The sequence below is a fragment of the Poecilia reticulata genome, linkage group LG6, assembly GCF_000633615.1.
Source record: "Poecilia reticulata strain Guanapo linkage group LG6, Guppy_female_1.0+MT, whole genome shotgun sequence".
NCBI lineage: Eukaryota > Metazoa > Chordata > Actinopteri > Cyprinodontiformes > Poeciliidae > Poecilia > Poecilia reticulata.
Window position 1 is genome coordinate 8806712 of NC_024336.1, and position 24264 is coordinate 8830975.

General features: G+C 40.3%; 1 protein-coding gene across 1 annotated transcript; it reads right to left on the reverse strand.

Annotated features, from left to right (window-relative positions):
- Window positions 1-2026: 2026 nt before the first annotated feature.
- On the reverse strand, window positions 2027-15319 carry pomgnt2 (protein O-linked mannose N-acetylglucosaminyltransferase 2 (beta 1,4-)). The gene is made up of 2 exons (XM_008411083.2): window positions 14978-15319; window positions 2027-6198 (listed from the first exon to the last, which is right to left on the reverse strand). The coding sequence occupies exon 2, from the start codon at window positions 6107-6109 to the stop codon at window positions 4307-4309; it is 1803 nt and encodes a 600-aa protein (XP_008409305.1). The 5' UTR covers window positions 6110-6198; window positions 14978-15319; the 3' UTR covers window positions 2027-4306.
- Window positions 15320-24264: the final 8945 nt, after the last annotated feature.

Consider the following 24264-nt stretch of genomic DNA (forward strand, 5'->3'; position numbering starts at 1 on the left):
ACACACACACACACACACACACACACACACACACACACACACACACACACACACACACACACACACACAGAGGGGCAATTCGAAATTTAACAGAAAAATTAATCTGAGTCACCACATTTGCTGCAGGCTACTTTTTGCAGGTAAAATTTTTGCTGGTGAATATAAACTAAAACAAAAATCATACATAATGTTATGAATTCAATGTCTAAAAATAAAACTGTATTTTCTTCCATATTATTCTAAATATTTCATCATCCTACATACATTATCTAACCACGCTTTTGTGTTACGGTAATTTGGAATCAAACTTTTTAATGTCTCAAACACATCGGATACGAATGCACACTAGAATCCATCATACTGCTGCTTTTCTCTCTTCATACTCTAGATGGCGGGGTTGCCATAATTTGGCGTTCTGTTGTGTCCTGACAGTTCTATAACGGAATTTACTGCTTGCTTCTCAATCTGATGATGAAGTGAAAAGAAAACATCATGTGTTTATTGTCAACTCATTAACTGAAAACAAATGTATATCTTTATACCTAACGTGTTACTAAACCACAGGCAGTTAACACTCCTTTTTACTTGTTATCCTTCTCAAGACTCTCAAGCAAAACAACGAGGAAATGGGAAGGTTTATTTTCTAGTAATGTCTGTTCTTCTGTTTGACGGGAGGCTTCTGAAAAGAAGGGAATATCAGACCATTAGTCTGATTCCAGAGATGAAGAGGATTGATGTGTAGTGTTGTTTTATTGCTGTCTACTTGACCAGATAAGTGATGGTCTCCTACTGTGGCTGAGGTTGGTGAACTCACGATGGTGTCACCATCTCCTGGAGGTGTTTTCCAAGTGGAGTAATATGTGGGTCATTTTGAGGCTCCTCCTGCATGCTGTTGCTTAGGTATTACCACATTTGCACATTTAACAAGATTACTATAATACAGCCTGGAAGGAAAACATGAATGGACTGGTTGATATCGCAAAATTATGCAGGGAATAGAAGGTTGACTACATATATGCAAATACAGGCATTGAGAGAATATGTCAGTAATTTCTGACATGAAAAGCATGAGCATTATTACTGGGCAAGGCAATTTTATTTCAACATCACCATTTGTAGATAAGGATATCCAAATGTTATCAAAACAAAGACAGAAAATCAAAACACCTTTAAGAAATCACTTATGCATTGCATAAAAGAAACAGACTGTGTGAAAAAGTTATTAAAAACGTACTTTTGATTTTTAAATCTACAGGTACAAAAATGTTCCACTGCATGAGAGAAAGTCCTGACCCTCATGTGTCACCACATTAGTCTGTAGCTAATGTGTCACCACAAATATAATATAATTGACTACTGTGAGTGGTCAATTATTATTATTATTAACTGTTTGTTCTTCAGTGAGATCAAAACAAGCCACTTTTGCACGTTTTTTTTTTGCCTTGACCTATAGGTGGCAGCACTGATCACCAGCAACCCAAGCAGAAGGCAGAGAAAGGAAGGACAAGCTGACAGTCAGCTACTGTTCTTTCCATATCAAGTTTTAAAATACAAACGATTCAGAATAAGACATTTTCCCATCTAATCTCCGTTACAATGACTCTGCCACAATTCAAGTCCAAACTCAGAACTCATCTGTTTTAAGTAGCTCTTTGATTTTAATCACATTGTCTTTTTAAATCTTATTTTGTACTTCATTTTTACCATGCATTTCAATTTTGTGTTTTTCTGTTAAATTATGTAAGGTAACCTTGAGTGTCAAGAAAGGCACCTACAAATACAATTTATTAGTGTTTTGTTCCACTATGTAAACTTATTCAGTTCAACAAGGCCCAGCTTTATTAGAGCTCCCAGTGAATAAGTGTTTTTGATTACATTTTAAGATTTATTGCCTCTCAGTGTTAGTGGTAGGATGTGTAGACTGCAGCAATGTCTTGAGAAAATAATTGGTAATGCCTGTAGAATAAAGTTCTTAATGAAATATTTATATATGTACACACTAAATAACTCATTCAACAGGCAAAGACACACAGTGTAACAAAAAACTATTTATTGATTCACAGTTCTTGGGGGAAAAATCCATCCATTTCTAGTGTAGAAAACAGACATTCTGGTTTTACTCATGTCTACAGGAGTGGCAGGAAAACAAAGAAAACTAACCAACAGCACAGACACATATCTAATCCACCACAACCTGGGTTTGCTGCAAAGTCTTCAAATAATCTCCTAAACATGCACTAACCAAAGGAACTTATGTTGGTGGCAGTGTTTTGTCCATCTTGTATTTCCATAGAAATATCTTGATAAATCTCATCTACTAAACACTTTAATTCAATGACATAAAGGAGAAGCACAACACTGCAATTCATCGGCAAATGATGACATTTGACAGGCAACCATGAAGTTGAAAGAAAACCTGAGGCTGGCAAGTTTTATTACGATGAAAATGATGCAGACTGGAGTCGAGGAAGGCATCGCTTAATACTAAATACTGTCATGTGAAATAATACTGCACAAAAACTGATTGACTATTATTTTTGATTAGCACCAAATAAAGAAAAAGAAAGTACTTTAGTGTTCGATATTTAAAGTGTACATTGCTAAACAGTATTTGCCCCTACTGTCTTTTAATAATTACTCTGTAGAACAATTGATTGCTGTAATGTAATGAGCATTAATACAAACAAAATATATTTAGCAGTTATTGAAGGAGTACTTAAACATGTCTTGAATAAGTCTACATATTCAATAGAACATTAGGGAACTGTGCGTATATATATATATCTTTTTTTTCATCAGTCTCGTTCTATCTTTCAGTCTATCTACTGCATCTTTTTCTTTCTCAGTAACTATCATATTTCATTACAAAGGTCACTGTCACGGGGGAGGGAAAACTGTTGATGGTTAGTAGTGACAATGTTCATCCATCTATCACTTGCTTTATATTTACCCAGGGTCAGCAGCCTGGGTAAATGAACTTTCCTTTCCCCAGTCATTTGGGCCAGCTCATCTGGGGAAATCCCAAGGCGTTCCCAAGCCAGTCGTGAAACTTAATCCCTCCAGCGTGTCCTGGGTCTTCCTCTGGGATTCCTCCCAGTAGGACGTGCCTGTTACACCTCACCAGGGAGGCGTCCAGGATGCTGAGTCTACACTTGAAGTTTGCCAAACAAGCGGTGTGGTTTTTATGTTAGACGTGTAGTATTTTCCAAAAATGAGCCCTCGTCTAGCAATCAGTGTGTGATATTGAACTTAAGCACATACTGCAGAACTACTATTAAAAACACACCAGCAAGTCAATTTCTTGATGCTTTTAAAAAGGCCTTTTGGAGTGGCCAAGTTAAAGTCTAGATTCCAGTGATGAAAAGACTCATTACCAGTTATCAAAAACACTTTATGGCAGTTGTTGGTAAGAACAGTCATTATGTTTGGTAGGTGAACAGTTGGTTTGGATAAGTTTTAAAAGCATTACTTGCAAACTGTCTTTTTTGTATTCACTCTGGTTGTTTTTTATCAGATATTAATATTTGATGATTTGAAATATTTAAATGAGACAAGAAAACAAAAAAAAACACTGAAGCAGATATGGAGGTATGTACTTTTCACTTCAAGATAAATTATAACATTTAACAAAATTAAGAAGAGGCAGTGCTTTACACATATCTGAACATAAGAGTTTAAAAGAAGGATTTTTGTGGCGTGGGCTAAAATCTGTTACTGAAACTTATTCCAAATGCTTTAAAGGACTGACTGTGTACATTTCCAAACCATCTGACGGATGAAACAAAGTTTATTGAAGTTACAAATAAACGCAGCAGGTATAAACTAAGTTTATAGAACAAGTTGGTTTGATTTTGGATGGTTTGTGTATATTATGAGTAATTTATGGAATCATCCATTCGCACACACACTTTAGACAAGTCAGAAAAATGTAAAAAACCTTGCTTATTTATATAACATCTCTTCACCTACAACACAGAAGCTACATTGCATACTCTAAAAGGTAGAATCCAGTGTATAGACTAATCCTAAAATCTCATAATATTCTTCTCATAAATACATCTGCTCATTTAAGTTCTTGTAATATCAGTAGAGGAGTTTCAAAGTGTAATAAATAAACTTCAGTTTTCATCACCCAGTAGTAGAGGAGTCCTCCAGTGAAGACGGAGAGAGTCTTCATGTTGGCTTTGTCTGTCCTGGAACTGCAAAGATCTGTTTAACACCATTTATTTACCAAGACTAATCTAAATCTAATCAAGTAGCCCCTTCCAGTGAGGTTGTAGAAATTGACAGGGTGGCTCTGTGTTTATTAGGTCCGACATGTTAGAACGTCTGCAAACGGACCTAAGAGGTTCTTGTTAAAGATGCACCTCACCCACACCAGGTAGGTAGTAAAGGGCTTTATGTTCTCAGAGAAAGTGTAGTTCTGTTGAGGAAGGATATAAGGCATGTAGGTGTTTTCTCCCTGCTCCTGGATCCATACCTCGTACTTAACCTCTCTCACCTTCAGGTACTTTAGATTCCATGGGATCTGCCAAGAGACTGTGAGTTTGGCCTCATTAGGGGTTTGTACTGATGTCTGACAGTGGGCTTCTCTGACCCTGCCAGGGTGAACTGTGCTGGCTATCTTTGTTTTTTTCAGGCTAGGCTTACTCTTCATGCCATCTTTGAGGACCTCGAGGAATGACGGAATGTCTACCAAAGTATCCTGGTAGATCCGGAAAAGCCATTCCGGGTTCCTGCAGCACAGGTGCCTTGGGACGTCCGTACTTGTCAGGATGCGCTCCTGCTCATCTTTTTCTAAGTGGGCAATGCCGCCTTGCTCCCACGGTCTGTCTGGATGGGTGACAGTGTTTTCCTCCTTAGAATTCCTCCAAAAAATGTAGTGAAGGTCCATGCCTGGTAGAGTGGCGAGGGTTTTATATGGAGTATACTGCTCTGGGTTCACAGCAAAGGGAAACAACTCCACCACAGTTGCACCTCTGGGGAGGAACATTGAGGTGATGAGCTGAGCTCCATGCATGCTGACCAACATGGAAGCAGCGCTAATCACCTGGATGATACTAGGAAAAGACTGCTCCTCCAGGGATACTGTAACCACTCTCATCTGAAACTCCTGGGCTAAGGCCATTATTAGCTCTGCTTCATTCAGAATTAATCTTGTGGTCGAACGACTAAACACAGCGATGTATTCATCTTTCTTGTCTCTCTCCTTCTCTTGCTCTGAGCTTCCTCCATCTGCCTCGTCCTGCTTTGTTATGTTCATTTTCTCCATTAAAGCCTTGGCAAAATGTCTGATCTCATTCCCTGAAACCAAAATGTTGGCTTTGGGCCCCTGTGGCTGAACAAACCCATACTGGTACCAGGTGGTCATTTTAGACAAACCAACATAAGATTTAGTAAAACACATTAGTTTTCCAAAGTTCCTCAACTGCTCTTTAAGAAGTGGCTGCTTGCTGCTGAGAAGTCGATAGAGGTCGAAGTGTGGCCCTTCACCCCAGCCTTCCATGAACACGAGACGTGCCTCATCGTCCAAGTCGGAATACTGTTTCATGGTAAAGAAGGCTGGGAGAAGATCATCGTGGAATACGTGCATAAGGTTATCCGGATTGAATCTGTTGAGGATCAGAGTCACATCTGGTACAAAAACGGGTTTGGGCATGAACTTTAAAGCGCCAGCTGGGAGTTCTAAAAAGTTAAAATATTGGGTGTTGTGATCCTCTACTGAGGATAAATCTAGTAGGGCAGGTTGAAAGCGCCTAGATCCAAGATTAGGCAGCATGACAGAGGAGTTGGAGTGGAAAAACACAAACTCCTCTGCCTCAGAGGAGTAGCACAAATAGTCAAAGCGGCAGATGCGGTCGGTGTGCATCTTGCCAGTACACACCATGCGGGTGCCATGTTCCTGGAGAGATTGCAGGGCAACATGGTAGTCAATGCGGGCCTGAGAGAGCTCCTTGGACTGCTGTGTCATATGCAACTCCTCCTCCAGTGAGGCTGCATGCTCGCTTAGCTTGGAGTACTTCCAAAGTAGGGCTGCAATCACGGAGACGAGTAACCCATTAATTAGCGCACCCAAGCTCATCCTGCAGCCCGCCACAGAAGCTCGCATCACTGCAGCCACTGAGGACCCGGCGCCCAACTCCAACTGGCCTCCAACCTCAGAGGGAAGTGGCAAAACATTAACTGCCAAGCGATGACCTGAAACAGAGAAGAGAATACAGAGATGAGGGAAAATTCATTGGTATTCCCATTATAGAACAGCAAAAAAAAAAAAAAAAAAAAGCTCCTTATTGCAGTAGCATCATCGTACTGATCAGCTTGTTGACAAAGGCATCAAAAAGTTGCAAGATGGAAACTCTCAAGGACTGGACATTGATTCCCATAATCTAGAAAGATTAATCAAATCTACCTCTTTCTGTATGCTACAAATGGACCTGCTGGAAGACTTGGTACAGTTCAACAGTAAAAAAGAGGTTTAATAAAGTGTAGAACAGCAGGAGTGCCAATAATTTTGTCACTGCTAATTTGGTTTTAAAAAAACAACAACCTTAAAATGAGATTAGTTTTTAAAAAATTGAATAAATACACTTAACAGATGTCATGCTGCTGCTGTAATAAAATGTGAATTAATCTGGAGGCTGCTTCCACATCTTTATCAGAGCTGCCAATAAATGTAGATGAAAAGAAGGAACATTTTCTGTGATTGTTACACATGAATACATCATTTATGCATATCTAAACAGAGCTATACATATTTCCTTCCTGCCCTGCAGTTTGCCTTTAGATGTGAAAGAGCACAAACAACTGACCGCTAGTCAGAAAGTATCAAAAACAAACATCAATTGCATTCATATTACAGTTGCACAATGTACTGAATTGCAAAAGCCAATATAATAATTGTAAGCGACTGCTTGGACACAATATTTGGTAGAATACTATATTTCATTAACATTTCAGCTGTCAGGCATTTACACTCTGCATAATGATAATATTTGGCCCTGAAATTATGTTTGGTGGTGATGTGTATTGGAAAAGAAGGGACAGTGTGACGAAACTGTGGAATAATTCTCATCCATGTCTGTATCAGGTTTAAGCCAGTGTTTCCCTACCCTGGTCCTCTTGCTTCAGTCCAGATGATTTCAATTAACAAGAGTTTGCTGAACTGTAATCAGCTGAATCAGGCGTATTAAAGCAGGGAAACATCTAAAACATGCAGGGCAGTGTGCCACAAGGACCAGGATTGAGAAACTGGTTTAAGCAATAATATATATAATAAAAAAACATTTCTTGATATTGTGCAACTCGGATACATATTCCCATTTTGTGTGTGAGATTATGCTACTTCAATAAGAGAGAAATTCATTTAGCACATTTACAATTTGGGGTACCAATGAGTGTGGATAAGTCTGTAAGCTAAGGAGAGTAAAGACCAGTCTAAAGAAAAACATCGACAAATATGTTTGTTGAATCTGAATCAATCCTCTGAGTAAAAATGGGCAAGACACTTGTGTAGGTACATCAGTGAAGCAAAAACCAACAAATCAATACACAGACCATATTCCATCTTTATATAAGATAGATTCAGACATCCATCATGTGGCCTTAGCTCTCACTTTTGGAAACAATCTCCCTTTATTTTTACAAACCAATTCTCCTCACCTTATGTCTACTCTGATATGTCTGGACAAATGAGACTGCGAGGAGGCACAGAAAGGAACATTGCTCTCTGCTCTCCTCATCTGCATACTGAGAGAACAAGTGAGTCATTGAGAGACGCCAAATCAAAGGAACGGCTAATGGCCAGCAGCTGCCTGCACACACAAAGCAACTGGCATGCTAAATATCCCTTTAAGTGCTAGTCTAATTAGTTAAACAGACTTGCATCAAGTTTATTCTATTCATCATCATGCACTAACAATGATAAATGGAAGTACACACTGATAATGTTGCAGTGTCTGTCAGACACAGCAGGGGCTCAAACTAAACTAAGGTAAGAGTCTATGTGGACACTGAAATCTTAATTAATTAATTCACTAAGCTTTAAACAAAATGCCCCTTTATCACATACACTCAATCATTCTGCCCATGTTGCCGTCATGCGGCTGCGTTCTCACAGCACTACCAGTCTGCGCTCTTCCTTACTCTTTCCGTTCAGTCCCTGAGCTATTTCTGACATCCATGCAAGTGCAATGTCACTGGCAATAGGGTCACCTTTTCAGTTTAAACCCAATGGAGACACACAGGCACAGTAAGAATGAAGCAATGAAACGCTGGGTTTATGAAAAACAGAACGATTCACATCTCGATGGTCATCCTGAATATTTAACTGAGAAGTGTAGTAAATGACTGATCAAATATTTCCTGTTTGATCAGTCTACTGCCCAATGGGTAGTTAAGGACGGCTCTTCCAAGACCTAGACTGAGACCACATCCACGACCAGGACCAAACCTACCGAGACCAAGATGAAGATCCAACCTTCCAAGACCAAGACCAAATTTGTTTTTAGGATACTGGGGATTTTTTGTACACCTCAAAATACAAAAATGAATGGTAAAACAGTAAATTATTCAAACAAAGCTATTTTTAAACTAATAATTATCACGATAATTAATATTTAAGTTAACTGCAGCCATGCATTGATGATACATAATCTGGGAGATAAAGCATCAAAATGTCTTCCAGAGTCGCACTGATCTGACAAACGTTGCTCAGTAGAATCTGATGCAGATAATAAAATGATCAGGATGGCCAACAACTGAGCTAATTTGGAAAGAAGTGAATGGATTCGAAAAGGCTGCATGAGGATCATGCAGCCTCCTGCTTTGCTCATTGTTCAGATGAATGCTGCAAGTTGTAAATCCTGTTCCAATAGATCCATAAATCACAGAGCATGTCCTGTGAGCACACAGGCTCCTGTATCTAGGGACATCAACTTGTACGAAGAGGAAGAACAAAATGATCCACAATGGTTGCTTAGTTAGTGTAGAGATGATAAGTGCTGTCATGACCTGGCAGAGTTAGTGCTTGGTAGCCAGGAGGGTCTGATGTATTTTAATCAGAATCCTGGAAAGCAGCAGCAGAGGGTCCAGTGGGAGGGGAGTAGTGCATGGTCACACCCAGATTTCCAGCTCTCCTCCAGCCCTCCAAGTGTTTTTTTCTACACCAAATCCCCATAGCTTCCATTTTTCAGTTAGTTCCATAAGTGCTCAAAAGCTTCCCTAAAGCAGTGGTCAACTCGGAGCTGAGTGTTTCGCTGAAGTCTGGACCAGTGTTCCCCTTCCTTCCGGACACCTGCTGACCGTGACAGTGTGTCGTTATTTGATGTTATTTTTATTTCTAGACCTGAACTTGGCCTGTCAGCTTGGATCAAGTTGCCTGGACCTCAGCATGGCACCGTGGAGGATTAATGGCCCAGCAGCCGTTACCGCGTTGTACCAAGACAAGTCTCATGCCCGTTCTCTCACTTTGCATCCCTTTCTTCTTCATGTCCAGACAGACTATTAAAGCTTTGCAATCTGCTCCAGAGGAAGAAGAAAAAACACTGTCTGCCTGATAACAACAGGCAGACAGTGAAAACCCCCATGGTCTATGTTTGATACATCACATGTCTGACAGCTTGTCTATTGCAAGCTAAGGGTAAGTACTTGATTTATAGCACACTGCTTTATGTTGTCCCTTTCCTCTCAGGGTACATGGGTTGGTGTGGGCTTTTTGCTGAACGTTTCAGTGACAGAGACAAAAAGGAAGAAAATGAAATGTCGGCAAAAACCCCTGTAGAACATGACTCTACCAGAGAGCAGGAGGAGCATGTGGAGACACAGCACCAAAACAAGAGACTTGGACTGCGTACACACTGAAAGACACTGGTCTATAGTAGGACAGTGGTGTTAGCATGGGTACTGCCCATTTCTGTCCTGTTTCTCATTATTTAGTGCATCTTCATACACCTCAGTTTGAGTAGCCGGGTAATTCTTTACATCAAGAATGACACGGCTGTCTGGATGTCAAACTGACACAGAAAAACAGGTGAAACCCAGAAATAGATTTCATTCTTGATGCCATATTTATAACTTACAATCAGGGAAAAGGAGCAGCTCAAGAACATGTTGTCCACACTGACATGAACAATTGGCTAAATTCTATTTTTTAGCTGCACTGTCGTCTGAATGCAAACACTTTTTATGAAAGATTTGGACTTTTCACACTAATGTTGAAACCCTGGGAGCACTTGACAACCTTGCAGAAATGGCGACGTTTTATCAGGTTTTTTTAGACCGCATCTCACCACTGAAACTGGATTTTCTGAGAAAACAAAGAAACCTGTTGTTTAAAGAGATGCTCAAAATGACATCACTGCAACCTGGGTTTTACACTTCAACGCTGGAAGTGTAAACTTGTAGAAGCACAGAATACACACCTTCCTACAATCACAGGTACATCTTCAGAAGATGTCTCGCAGAGTAAAGAAGTAACAAAAATGTTTATGGAAAAAGCAATTATTCTGATTTTAGACAGAAACAGAACTAATTGGGGCTGCTGCATAGTTTTTAGAAACTACAGTGGACTCCCATATCTTCTACAGTTTGTGGTGGCTAGGGAGCTTATTAGCTGTGCTCTTAACTGGCTGCTAACACCTGTTAGCATCTACAGTCACTATTCAGTTTTATTATAAGAAACAATGAGGGAAAAATAATCAATCCTGGTAATCCTGGTACAGAGCAGCCATAAGGAACAGAGTTTGGGATCGCTCTGTAAATACCTACACTGCTCCCGAGAGACCCAACCATGCTTTATACTTATGTTAGCACAATGAACATGATTAATGAATTAATAATGAAGTTTCTAAACATTGCAACTGCCAAATGGTAATTTCCCATGAATACCAATTGACTACAAATGAGAATATATCACCAATCAACTGCTCAGTCAGCTCCAGTTTTGTGGCTCATTGACCCTTTGCACATGACATCACACTTGTCTATAAAGTCCGGTTCACATGGGGATGTGATTGCACAATTGGACTCTAGTGCGGACCACAAAAGCAAACTCTGGTCCGCCTAATATCACATTTATTTAGTTGATTTCATTGTAAAAACTGTCATAAGGTGCTGAGTGGTCGACAGCACAAAACAAACAAAGGTGCAAATCAAACTTATCATTTTATCGTAAACCTTTTGATGGAGACAGAAGACGGTGATGGATAGCTCCATCAATCATTAGGATTGACAATCTGCGTATTTATCGAATTACAGTGAACACTTTTTACAAGGTAAGAAGATTCATTTTCAAATACTTCATAAGTAAGATTAGTAAGATACAATTAAATATTGCATTATGGTGAAGGTACACGGCTAATCATTAGAAACCAAAGAGAAAATGCCCCACCGTCATATAGTCTACCCTGTAGGGAAAAAAGGTTAGCATCTAGACTTTTGTACACTTTTAAGTCTGCTCTGTTGTGAGAGAAAATGCTGTGAATTCAGGCAAATTTGGTCAAATCAACAAACATGGCAGGAGGAAGGAGGTGTGGATTGGATTCTAAGCTAGCTATTTCTAACTTTTGTAAATTCCGTTGTTTACTAGCCCCAGCTAGTTGTGCTACTTCCACAGACAAATCAGCTCGACTTGAACAAATAGAAGTCATAGCTACACGGTCAAAAACAACTTCGGAAAACAATCACAGTCACTTGGTTCAATACTGCTATCCCTCATTTTTGAAGTCCATCATGGTGCCTCAGCATGATTGACATAGTAGAAAAAGTGTCAGTACATCCCCAGACAACAGCATGATCCGCCTAATAATCCCCAGTCTATTTCCAATAAAACACTGCAGCTCCCTTCATTGTTTAAACTTCAGCAGAGAGACATATGCCGCTGTGTGTACAGCTGAGCACTTCCTCTCTCCATGCTGCCCATTGGTGACCTCAAGTGTCATTCATATATTTATTTCACAAACTGTTAAGGTGGCGTCAAAATCACTTTCATTTCTTGTGCCTAGTCGTGAGATAAAGCCTTTAAAGTTTGTGTTGAATATGAATCCAGCCATTAATCCAAAGAATAACTTTATTTCTAAATAGCTCATTAAAAACAAACAAACAACAAAAAAATGTCGCTTAAAGTTGGTGGAAAATGCTGAGTGGAAATCTGGAAAAGGTTCATCGTGGTCTCATTTTTCACATTACAAAAAACTGCCATTTTAACAGGGGTGTGAAGACTTTCGTAGGTTTCAATCAGAGATGTACTTCCTGCTGAGGGGACATTCGGGACAGGGTTAGGGGAGCAGATCGTTCTGACACGATCACCAACAAACCCTCACATGTATAACCTCCTGTGAACAAACATTTGGATCTTTGCAGAAGAATGCTATGAAGTTAATGCCAACAGACAGCTTCCTTTATAACAAAGCACTCAACCACACACTTGGTCTGAATATACCCAGCACAAAAAAACATGCAAATCAATTCATATTCATGCGTTTCCACATCCACAAAGTACTGAACTGAATTATTTCCTCCTAGAAAAAGAATATTCCCAGAAGGCAACCGAACGCTCTCTTTCACAGAGAGGCGCTGCAGTTACAAGAAAATAGGCAAATAAATCCCCCTGAATGGCTCTGAAGACAAGAACAGAAGTGCATATCAAAGTGCTACGAAAACAACCCTCCTATGTGAACCCAGGCCAGGTCCCTGCTAGGAATTCAGGACCTTAAGATGGACCCAGACTGGGTCGTCCTTCATTACAACGTAAGTGTGCGATTATTTCTAACCTAGCTAACTTGTAAGAAACATGAAGTATGTCATCATGTGAACCTTTTATTAAGTAAACAATAAGCAGGTCCAGACTTGGACTTGAACTGCACCCCGAGTCACAAAAACAAACACTAGGGACTTGACTTTTACTTTGACTTTGCTAGAGATCAGAATCTCATGTAATCAGGAGGGAAAGGTACAAATCAGTAGGGGCACACTGGTTTGTTTTGGTGCTTATTGTCCTCGTGTGTTCACAGAAACAACAACATTTCAGTGCCACAAAACAGACCTAGAATGACAAAAAATGTCCTGTGAACATCTGTGCTGTGATGCAGAGACGGCCTCCGGTTCATGTGACCAGCTGGCTGCAGGGTTTAAAAGCACATACACAATTGTTTCTGTAGCGAATACTCTAAAACAAGTTCTCCTCATATCTGTTAGAAAAGAACAACAGATATCAGTATTTCACTTCCTCTACACAGGAAGTGAAATACACTTCCTGTGTAGAGCTTCATGCCAGCCTTGCAGCACCTTGACCAGAGGTCACATGGAGGTGAACATTCGGTCGGGTTGATTGGTGATTTCTGAATGCCAGGTGGCAGCAAACATCAGCCAGACGTCTAGAGAGGAACCTTCCTGATGCCTCCCATCTGACAGCAGATACACCACCACCACTGTTCTTAAAGGGGTGGTATTATGTATTTTCCAGCCAAATAAAATAATTTCATAGCACAATCAAGTAACAATGTTAACTTTAGTTGTTATAAAAATGCAATACATATGAAATGTGATTTAATATAAATTAGACTTCATATTTCAATGCCTTGAAATTGGGTCTTTGTCTCTTTAAAAAACTTCTGCTCTTTCTGAAACTCTGCCATCAATACATCACCACAGCATGGTTCCTCTACTGACCCTTTAATATTTTTTACCAGCGTTGCACTGAGAAGTAGTTCACTCAGCAAATGCGTCGTTCCACCAGGTGCTGCTAATTGCTGCTGGCTAGTCTGAAGGAGATGAGTGGAGGAGTCATGGAGGAGGGCTGCTCTGTGAGGCAGAATCAGAAACTACAGCTGAGGAGAAGCTACATGTTCAAATGTCCACCAGGGAGTTTTCCACAGCCAAATGGTTGACATGGAGATTAAAGGATTTCTCAAACATACATGAAAGAATCAAAGCAACACTCCATGTGTGTTTTTGACAAGGGAATAACATCATAACACATTGTAAAACTAAAAAAAAAAAGTAAATTTTACATAATACTGTCCCTTTAAAATGCTTGTTCAACCCAGAATTTATTCTTATTGAATTCTACATTTATTCAACCTAGTTTCTAATTATTGACACTAAGAGTTTACCGCCAAGTTTAAAAGCACAACAGCTGAAATGCTAATGAAATATACTGCAATATTCTACCAAATATGGTGTCCAGGCAGTTGTTTGCGATCATTGACTAATACTGGATTGACTTTTGTGATTCAGTACATTGTTCAGCTGTAATATGAAAGAAAATGATGTTTGCTTTTGATGCTTACTGACTGGAGGTCAGCTGTTTGTACTTTCACTTCTATAAGTGAAAGTACTTCACTTTTAGAAAATATTCCTTCTTTCCATCTACATTTATTGGCAGCTCTGGTAAAGATGTGGATAAGCTATTTTTCTACATAATCATCCAGAAACACCCAGAGAACTAAATTTGAGTCTCAGTTCCTGCTGAGGTTAGAAGCTCCACATGCCTACGTTTGTGATGGTAGGAAAGAAAAATATTTTCCCCTGGCATCACACCACAGAAACCAGATGGCATGTAGATGGAGCCTAATGGTTGTCATGGAGATGTGATCAACCCAAGACGCCTCTTTCTGCTGCAGGTCTCCAGCAGAGAGCTTTAAACCGGTTTTTCCCTGCCTGACCATCCCATCCCCCTCATGGTGTGCAGAGATAAACATGGATCCTCTAATGGGACTGTCCCGGTGTGCCAGTAAACAAAAACATTTTTTTAAACTTTCTTTCTGAACACAGTACTATTTTTAAACGTGTTTTAGACCAGATTGTAAAGAGCTAACAATAAAGTGCCTAGAACTGTTTATATAAATTCAAAGTGTTCAGCTTTTACTTGCATTTTTTTCATTCATATTTGACACTACCATGACAGCCAGCAGCCGGACCCGCTCCGGTTGTAAAGATGCTACACTGAAGCATCCAGCTGTGTGTCTGCTGCAGCTCTTACCTGCAGTCCCACCAACAGTCCCAGTCCCAGACACGGCGTTGCCTGTGCGGCTCTGTGAGGACAGTCCGGAGGTTAGCTCATTCAGGCACCATCAGCTCGCCAGTCCGGAGCCCCAATCCGGAGACAGGAGCACCCCGGAGGAAACGGAGGACACGGAGAAAACACCGGCTTGGTCCGTTACAGAGAATCCCCCACCCCCACCTCACCGTGTCTGGTTATGGTCCCGGCAGTCGGGCTGTCAGGGGGACGGAGAGGGAGACAGAGACAGAACCACAGGCAGTGGAGCCGCTCGGAGGAGAGAGAGGGCTCTGACTGCAGACTCTAGCGGAGCTCCGCAGGAAGCGGAAGGAAGTAGCTCCGCTGGAGCGGGTGGGCCTTAGAATTTTTTTTCCTCCCTCTTTTTAATTATCCGTCAGAAACAGCAGCCAGTATTTACAATTATGTGACCCGTTTACTGAATTTACAAATTTGAATAAAAACTACAGATAAATCACTAGATATACAAATATAAGTGTCTCATTATTATTGCTTTAGCGCCCCCTTCTGCTTGGGCGTCAGAACAGGTGACAGGTGATGCCGCTGATAACTGAAATGAGACAATTACTTAATTCAATTTAGTTTTAATATATAATGACAATGAATTGGTTGCTACTCCCCACTCTTTTTATTGTAATGGATTTTCCATAAGTATCCGTCTGCTAAAGCATGCACTGTAAAAACTGGTTGACAATAAAAACAATAAATTAGACTTTGGGAAAAAATACACCATTACTTCAAACGTTTTACTTACAAATGCAACTTAAAGTAAAAAAAAGCAATGATTTGTTTGTTTGTGCTTTTCTCAGTGTACTAATAATTCTTACACATTCAACTCAGTTTCTCCATACCACCAATTTAATGCTGTTCCAAGCTACTTTCAAGGTCCTATAAGATCAAATTTATATGCAAAAATAAATTTAATACAGATGGTTTCCATGTCAGCTACATTATTCCAGTTCAATCCTACTCATTAAACAAATATACCCACGTTCAGATTATAATTCAAATAATTGGAAAGTTACTTAAGGAAACTCAGCAATTCCTCACACTGTCCATTCATGTAACAAAAGTAGAAAGGGGAAACATCCTTTTAACAGGAAGAAAACTCCAGCAGACAAAGAACCAGGTTGAGTGTGAGCAGCCATCTGCCATGGCCGACTGAGGGTTTGAGAAGACAGAGAATACACACACACATTTAAGCCTTGACAACCAGACATGGTTTATGGAGGTCATGTGGCTAAAAAGGCAATTTCACTGTCATTAAGTGGGTTACTGCTTAGTGATGATTGGCTCAAAACCATGGAAACAGAAAGCATCCATATTGAGGATGTAAGAAGTGGGTTTCCCCTCAAGCACTCTCAGGTCGACACACACCAGCTCTCTGACCATTTCACTCACAGCTAACTCCAGTGGAGCCATAGGGAAGTTCTGCTCTCCCACATTCCACACCAGGAAAACCAAATGCTACAGGAACAGAAGGCAGATCTCTCCTTATGTGGGTTAAATCCTGCTGTTTCAGAGGAATTGTGGCCACAACACGTGAGTGTGTGTGTGTGTATGTGCGCGTGTGTGAGCGCACACGCATGAGGTGACCTTCAGATGCTGCCAGACAAACACTCGTTTCTCACCTGTGATTGACTTCTTCACATCATCAGTGCAACAGTGTAAAGGAGGTCAGCTCTCTGGTGAACCTCTGAAGAAGGTGTTGCTGACGTGACATTTGTGCAGGACGTGTTAGCATTCACATAGCACCGCTGCTCTAACTCCCTCCATCACGGCCCTCCAGAAGTCATCTTGCAGGTTTTTTTCTCAGAGACAGCTGGGAGCTCCAAGGTTAATCCGTTAAAGTCTGAAGTCAGGGTTTTGTCTCATCGACTCTCTTCTTCTCTCCTCTCATAGCTTTCTCCACCATTCATTACCTCAGACACACACATACACACAAATATCAGTGCTTTGAACTGTGACTAAAGCCTCCTTGTGTCTTTGTATTTGTCTTTGATCTGTGCTAAAGGTTAGAGTAGCTTCTGCAGATTGTGCAGGACAAGAGCAGATAAAGTTCATGCTGGAAGCTTTCAGCTGGGAGCTGTAGGTTCACTGTCAGAGCATCAGGGAACAAACATGACTGCAGTTTGCAAGCAAAGGCTTGGTAATGTGATCATACAACCTTTTTATAAAACCTTATTCTGCTGAAAACATTAATCTTGCTTCATGGATGTGAAAAGTTAGCTTTCCATGACTTTTCTAAAGTTGAATGAGATCAGCTTGCTTTCTTCTTTTAGACCCGATAATCATATTTATCCTTAATATTGCTCTGTTGTTAGTTACCTACAAGAAGCTTTAACTTGTGACCTACATTTTCAGAAATATTATTATTGATATGTTTCATCACCTTGAAACATATTCACAGCCAAATCCTTCCTGAACAAGCCTGGTTTAGAAAAACAGATTTATTTCTCGATTAGATCACTGTAACACACTGTTAGCTGGAATCTCCAGCAAACAGTGTTTAGTCATATAACTAACTTCAGTTCATGCAGAACACTGCAGCAAGAAGTTTGAACATCACTCATCTTAAAAGCTCTACACCAGCTTCCAGTTAAACAGAGAACAAATAGGTTTTAAAATCCCACTAACTTTAATCATCTGCCCTGTTTTTTGTTTCTTCGATGCTAAAAGAATGTAAAGAACGAATATACACATAGCTGTTTTCTCCAACTTTTAGCTCATGTATTTTTGTTGTGACATATTTCAATTGTTTTCTTTTTCATTTGTGTAAAAAGAAAATAATTCTTCACAAATGTCATTTTTGCCTTAATAATAAACACCTTCATTTGAAAACGTGTGCATCCTTTAATTATCTTTCACTAATATTCAAATTGGTTTCATGTTTTAGATCACTGAAGAGTGACAAACATGCAAAAAAAGGAAGTGAAGAATGGGGCAAACACTTTTTCATCCCACATACTTTAAATCTGACTTGATGTGAACGGACTGAATTGCCTTTTTCTGTGCAGTGTCTTGTGAGTCTCAGTTCTCGTATGTGGTGAACCAAACCAGCGTGAAAAATAAATTGAGTTGAATTTCAATGAAGAAATAAATTGGTGAAGCTGCCTAATCTGTAAAATGTGGGTGTTTGTATTTAATGAAGATGGCTTCTTTCACTCCTCTTTCTGAGACTCTACTGTCATGAACTCCTTGTCCTTGAGACATAGCTGAACTGCTGAGTCCTGAACCGACAGCTGACTGTTCTGACCCAGAGCTGCATACACCACACCACTTACCTGTGTTGCTGTTTGGTCCTTGGGATGAAGTAACCATGCTGCAATCCTAGAAAGGCAGGAATAATTTGCTCCTTAGTATCTGAAATACGTCAGCCAGAATCAACCAAATAGTAAAATGACATCAAGTCCCATCATTTTAGTTCTACTTCACATCCTGTTTCTGTTTCTATAGCTCTTTCTGTGCTCACAAGAACCTCACAGCACAAAGGTCATATGAATGCAGCGATGACATCATCCAGATGGGCTTTAATGAGCCAAATGTAATATGTACTGCCAGAAGCAGCCATTAAATCAGAGTTGTTACACAATTTAAAAAAGGAGCCAAAACATTAGAGTAAAGCGTACCAACACGGGATAAAGAAAGGAGGACACGTTTTACTAGATGTAATTCAGAGCAATTATTCAGATTGACAGGTTGGATTCTGTTTTGGTTTTGTTTTGGTTTGTTTTCTTTGTTTTGGGAAGCCTGCTGCTTCCACATTTCCCCCACCAGATGCCGCCTGTGAGCAGAGCCCCTGGAGCAGCGAGTGGGAGAACCTGGAGACACACCTATGGCGCATCAAGAGGACTGATTCTGTGGCTTCCTGTAGTAATCCTGTCTGTGTTTGTCCTTCTCTTCAGGTTTTGCCTCAGGTTCTCCAGCAGTTCTCAAGAACGGAGTTTATGCTAACTCCTGCGAACTCCCCCACCCCCATCTGCTTCCCCACAACGCCATTGGTATTACCAATCGGTTGCCTTCCTGAGCACTCCCTTACTGGTCCTTTGTTCTCTGTGGATTCAGCAGTACGTACCTGGTCGTGCCCGAAGCCGCCCGGCTTCTCATCCTCCGGACCTTTGTCAGCCATCAGCTCACCCTCCACACAGCCATCTTACCTGTCCGTCCTCCCACGGCACCTTGGTTCTCCTCGTCGTCTCCGGATATCTGTCTGCTCCAACAAGTACTCACTCTGCTCTAAAGTAAGCCTCCGCCATAAGATCTGTGACTCCTTGTTTATCAGAGCCTTACCTCTACCTCTCATCTACAGTGGCTGTTCTGGTGGTTCCGATCAGTGGTGGAGAAAGTACTCAAAAAAATGTACTTAAGTAGAAGTACAAATACACAGACAAAAATGTACTCGAGTAAAACTACTACATCAGTGTTTCTCAACCCTGGTCCTCAGCATCCCCTGACCTGCATGTCTTAGGTCAGTGGTTCTTAACTTTTTTTGAGGTACCGCAGCAAGTGATGGCAAAGCGGGGCATCATCACGGCTTTACACAAGTGTGTCTTTACCTCCGCGGCAGAGGCTCCGCCGAACCCGAGACCGACTCATCGAACCCCTGGGGTTCGATCGAACCCCAGGTTAAGAACCACTGACTTAGGTATTTCCCTTCTGCCACACACCTGAATTGTATCTCTGGGTGATTAACAGGCTTCTGCACCACTTCTTCTTCTTTTTGTTTTATGGCGGTTGGCAAACAACTTATAGGTGCATTAACGCCACCTTCCAGACTGGAGTATAGATTAGATGTCCTAACGCTATAATCTTCCTAAGAAAACTAAAAATGCTGTCAAATGCTACATCCCCAGACGATCTTTGCAGCAAATTTCTAATTTCTAAATTATTTTTTATTTCTATTTAACTCTCTAATTAACACCTCTTTCCTGACTATACTCATTACATTCTAGAAAAATATGCTGCACTGTTTCCGACTCCACAATAATTACACAAACCTGTACTATGTTTATTAATTATTTTCAGAGTACTATTTAGCCCCGTATGCCCAAACCTTAATCTGGATATAATATCCTCTTCTTTTTTATTGCTACTACCTTCCCTATATTCCCCTACTTTTTTTTAATGCTATAATAAAATCTTGCATTTTCTTCTCTATCCCATAGTTCTTGCTATTTCTTTTTAATATATATTTTACTTATACTTTTGACCTCATTTCTGCWTATTTTGATATTTACCTCAACACTATCCCTTTTTGTTGCACTCTTAGCAAATTTATCCGCCAACTCATCCTACTATTCCAATATGAGCAGGAATCCAAATAAACTTAACCCTGGATCCATATCTTTTAATTATAAAAATTGATTAATATTCAATATATCTTGTCTCGTTTCTGAATTCTGTTCTAAAATACTTATTAATGCACTACTTGAATCTGAACAAATTAATATTTCTTTCCTTCTCGTTTCCTCACTCCATTCTAGAGCCATTAATATAGCCATTAGCTCACCTGTATAAACTGTCAATCTGTCTGTTATTCTTTTATTTTTCATAATATGCAAGTCCAGAATTATAAATGCTATTCCAATTTTATCATTTATCATTTTAGAAGCATCTGTATATACTTGTAAATACTCAGCATACTTCTGCACCACTTGATGGTCATGCAATCATTTGAATCAGCTGTTCCGGAATAGAGGCACATCTAAAACATGCAGAGCAGGGGAGCTGAGGACCAGGGTTGAGAAACACTGTACTACATTAACATTTGTTCTTGAGTAAAAGTAAAAAAGTACTGGCTTTTAAAAATACTTAAGTATTAAAAGTAAAAGTACTTGCTGAATGGATTACCTAATCGCTAATATCATTAAGTGTGCCGATCGTATTTAATTTTAATACATTAGAAATGTGCCATTTTAATGAACAATGCCACAGATAAAGCATGTTTTATTGTGTTTACTCTGTAACATAGTTTAGACTTAGATATGTGATTCTATGCATCATAATTTCAGGGATGGAACCATCTTGTCTCCTGTCCAAACATAACATGAACTTCACTTTTTTTTGCCACTAGTGGCTTTTATTTTGAAAGAAATACAACAGAAAGGGGATGGAAAGAAGGTGGGTGGGAGAGGACAGGCAACCAAGGAGCCAGTAGCAGAGTTGTAGTCAAGACTTGGTCTACCCAAGACCAAGTCAAGACCAGCACCCCGTGCTACATGACACAAAAAAATTAGCTTTTACCTATCAAAATTGCTTCTCAAATTGATCTGAATGATCCACATTCCCATAAAACACCTAGATATTAAATACTAAGAGCTGAAATAAATTTAATCAGTAAAGATCTGTCCAGAAGAATCGGTTTGTTCCTGAATGTCATATCACTATATTGCACTTTGGTCGCAGCGTTGTCCCATATATGCGACACCTCAGTCAACACCTCCACACAATAATTCAGGCTTGAGTGACAACTTTTTTTCATCGCAGATGCAACATGTGTCTCAGTACAGCTAGCTTTGCTAGCAACACGTCCCCGGAGCTTAGCTTTAAGCTTTCCTTCCAAGTGACTAAAAGTTGGACGAAGTCCCCCACCGTCTGTGAAAGCGAAGCGCTGCTGATTTTACATGTCGCCATATCTATGATTTATGCAGCGCTATTATATTACTGACGATTAGACAGACATCTCCTCCCGCTCAGAGGAAACCACTGCGCATGTCTTGGAGCTCCGCGTGCGAGTAAAGGTGGAGGCGATGGATGACAACAGACACGTAAGTCACGTTATAGCTTGGATTTTACGACGCCACCTTAAGTCCCTGAACTTCACATTTTAACGGAAAAAAAGGAGCAATGCGTCTTGGATGAACGAGTAACGCGACAGTTTTGTACAAATGTAGTGAAGTAGAAAGTACAGATACTTACTGTAAAATGTAGTGGAGTAAAAGTAGAAAGTACCCATTATTACAACTTAAGTAAAGTACAGATACACGAAATGTAATTGTACTTCGTTACTTCCCACCACTGGTTCCGATCCTGATTCTTGCTCCACACTCACTCCCTGTCCCCTTTACAATAAACCATATTGTTTTGAAATACGCGTCTCCTGATTGTGTTCTTGCATGTGGGTTCAAAGACTGGAACTAAACATGACAGAGATGAGACGGAAAATATAACTAAGCCATAAACTAGAGTATGACTGGAATTTTTAATCTGAGTTAAAAAAAAATAAATAAATCTGGACTTTTCACAAGCGCCTGATTTTTATTTTTATTTTTTAAAGCAGTGTGACAGTTCCTCTTTAGAAAAGTGTCATTCTGACAAAGAATGCCTCTGCTTCATTCACTCTCTAACGCAACTCGATTTTTAGCCAGTCGCTTATTTATTTTTCAATTATGGCTTTGTGCACTGCTGTGCATTTTAACACAAAGAAAATGTAAAATGTTCACATTTGGGTCCATCTTCATCCCAAAGCTGCTGGGATTTGGTCCAGAAGCAATTTTCTGACAGCCATTTTTAATCCTTTGATTAAAAGCTTATCTCATAAAAACAGGCATCCAAGCCAGACACTGACTGCCTCCATCCAGCACAACACAATAAATCCATGCAGAAACGGTGATATCTGAACAGGATGCAATGGGTCTTTGTTTATTTTATTTCAACTTTATGTTCTCTTTTTGTAGAAGCTACATTTGGTCTGATGTGCTTAGCTGTGCCACGTCGGCTGAGTTACTGCCAATAACTTCACCATTTCCTATAGATGAAGCTCTTGGCCCAGTCTTTCAGAGGTTGACCTTGTCTGTCTTCTACAAAAAGCAACCAAAGGAGCTACTGCTTAGACAAACTCTGTTATTGTTGTAAAAGCCTCTCTCGTGGACAAAGGTTGGAGCGTTTGTAACACAGCCTCTAAAGCAGTGGTTCTTAACCTGGGTTCGATCGAAAACCCAGGGGTTCGATGAGTCGGTCTCAGGGGTTCGATGAGTCGGTCTCAGGGGTTCGATGAGTCGGTCTCAGGGGTTCGATGAGTCGGTCTCAGGGGTTCGGCGGAGCCTCTGCCGCAGAGGTAAAGACACACTTGTGTAAAGTCGTGATGACGCGCCGCTTTGCCATCACTTGCTCCAGAGGATCACGTTACATTGCTTAGCCAATCAGAGGATCACGTTACATTGCTTAGCCAATCAGTGCTGCGGCGGAGCACTGATTGAAGGAGTTCCTCTGAGCATGGATTTGAACTTGTGTCTTTATTTACTTCAGCAAAGCTCACAGTTTTTACCAAATTCTATAGTCTAAATCTGCTCCTTAATCGCATCTTTTCGGGGTTGCTACTGCCTCTAGTGGTGTGGGGGTGGTAACACAGCTAATATAATTACATTACTAAATCAGAATACCACAAAGTATTTTGTGTGTCGGGGGGCTGAGGGGTGGGGGTGTTGGAATAAGAAGGGTTCGGTGAATGCGCATATGCAACTGGGGGGTTCGGTACCTCAAAAAAGGTTAAGAACCACTGATTTAACACAAAAAATACACCTGGATCAACTCATCTGTTTCTTTCTTAGTGTATCTGAACAGATACACTTTCTTAGTGTATCTGTTCTGTCTTCTCAAACCCCCAGTCTGTGGCAGACTGCCGTTCACACTAAGAGATTTTCCTCTCTAAAGTTGCTACATGCATCCTCAGTGTAAGGGATTGCTGTAAAGTTGATGACACAACTCAAGTGACTGCCCACTGTCACCATGTGCTTCTCCAGGAGGAGTGAATGCTGCAAGTCAGTAGCTGCTTCCATTCCAAATGTGCAAAAAATGTAGTTGATATTACCCCCCCCCCTCCCCCCCCCGCAATTGCAATGTTTTTATTAAATAAACGCAATTGAAATCACATGTGAATTGAAATCACAACGCAATTGAAATCACATATGAAAAGGTTTGTTGACGCGATAAGTCATTAAAACATACAGCCAACTTCTTCCCGTCGTTGTCTTCTTCATGGTTTGCACCAGTGGCTACATCTGGGTCTGGTTGTGACGTGTGTGATGCGGAAAAACTGTTTCTCTTGCAGTTTTGCGAAACACATTTCAATACAGCTAGAGCAAAAGGTTATCAAAAAACGTTTTTTTTTTCAAAATTGACATGTTTCCACTAAGCGAAGTTATTGTTCAAATGTTGAATGGAAATGCGGCTACAGAAACAGAAACAAAACTGAAGTTATTATCTTTGGACCTAAAGATGAGCGAACTAGAATCAATGCACAGCTTCAGTTA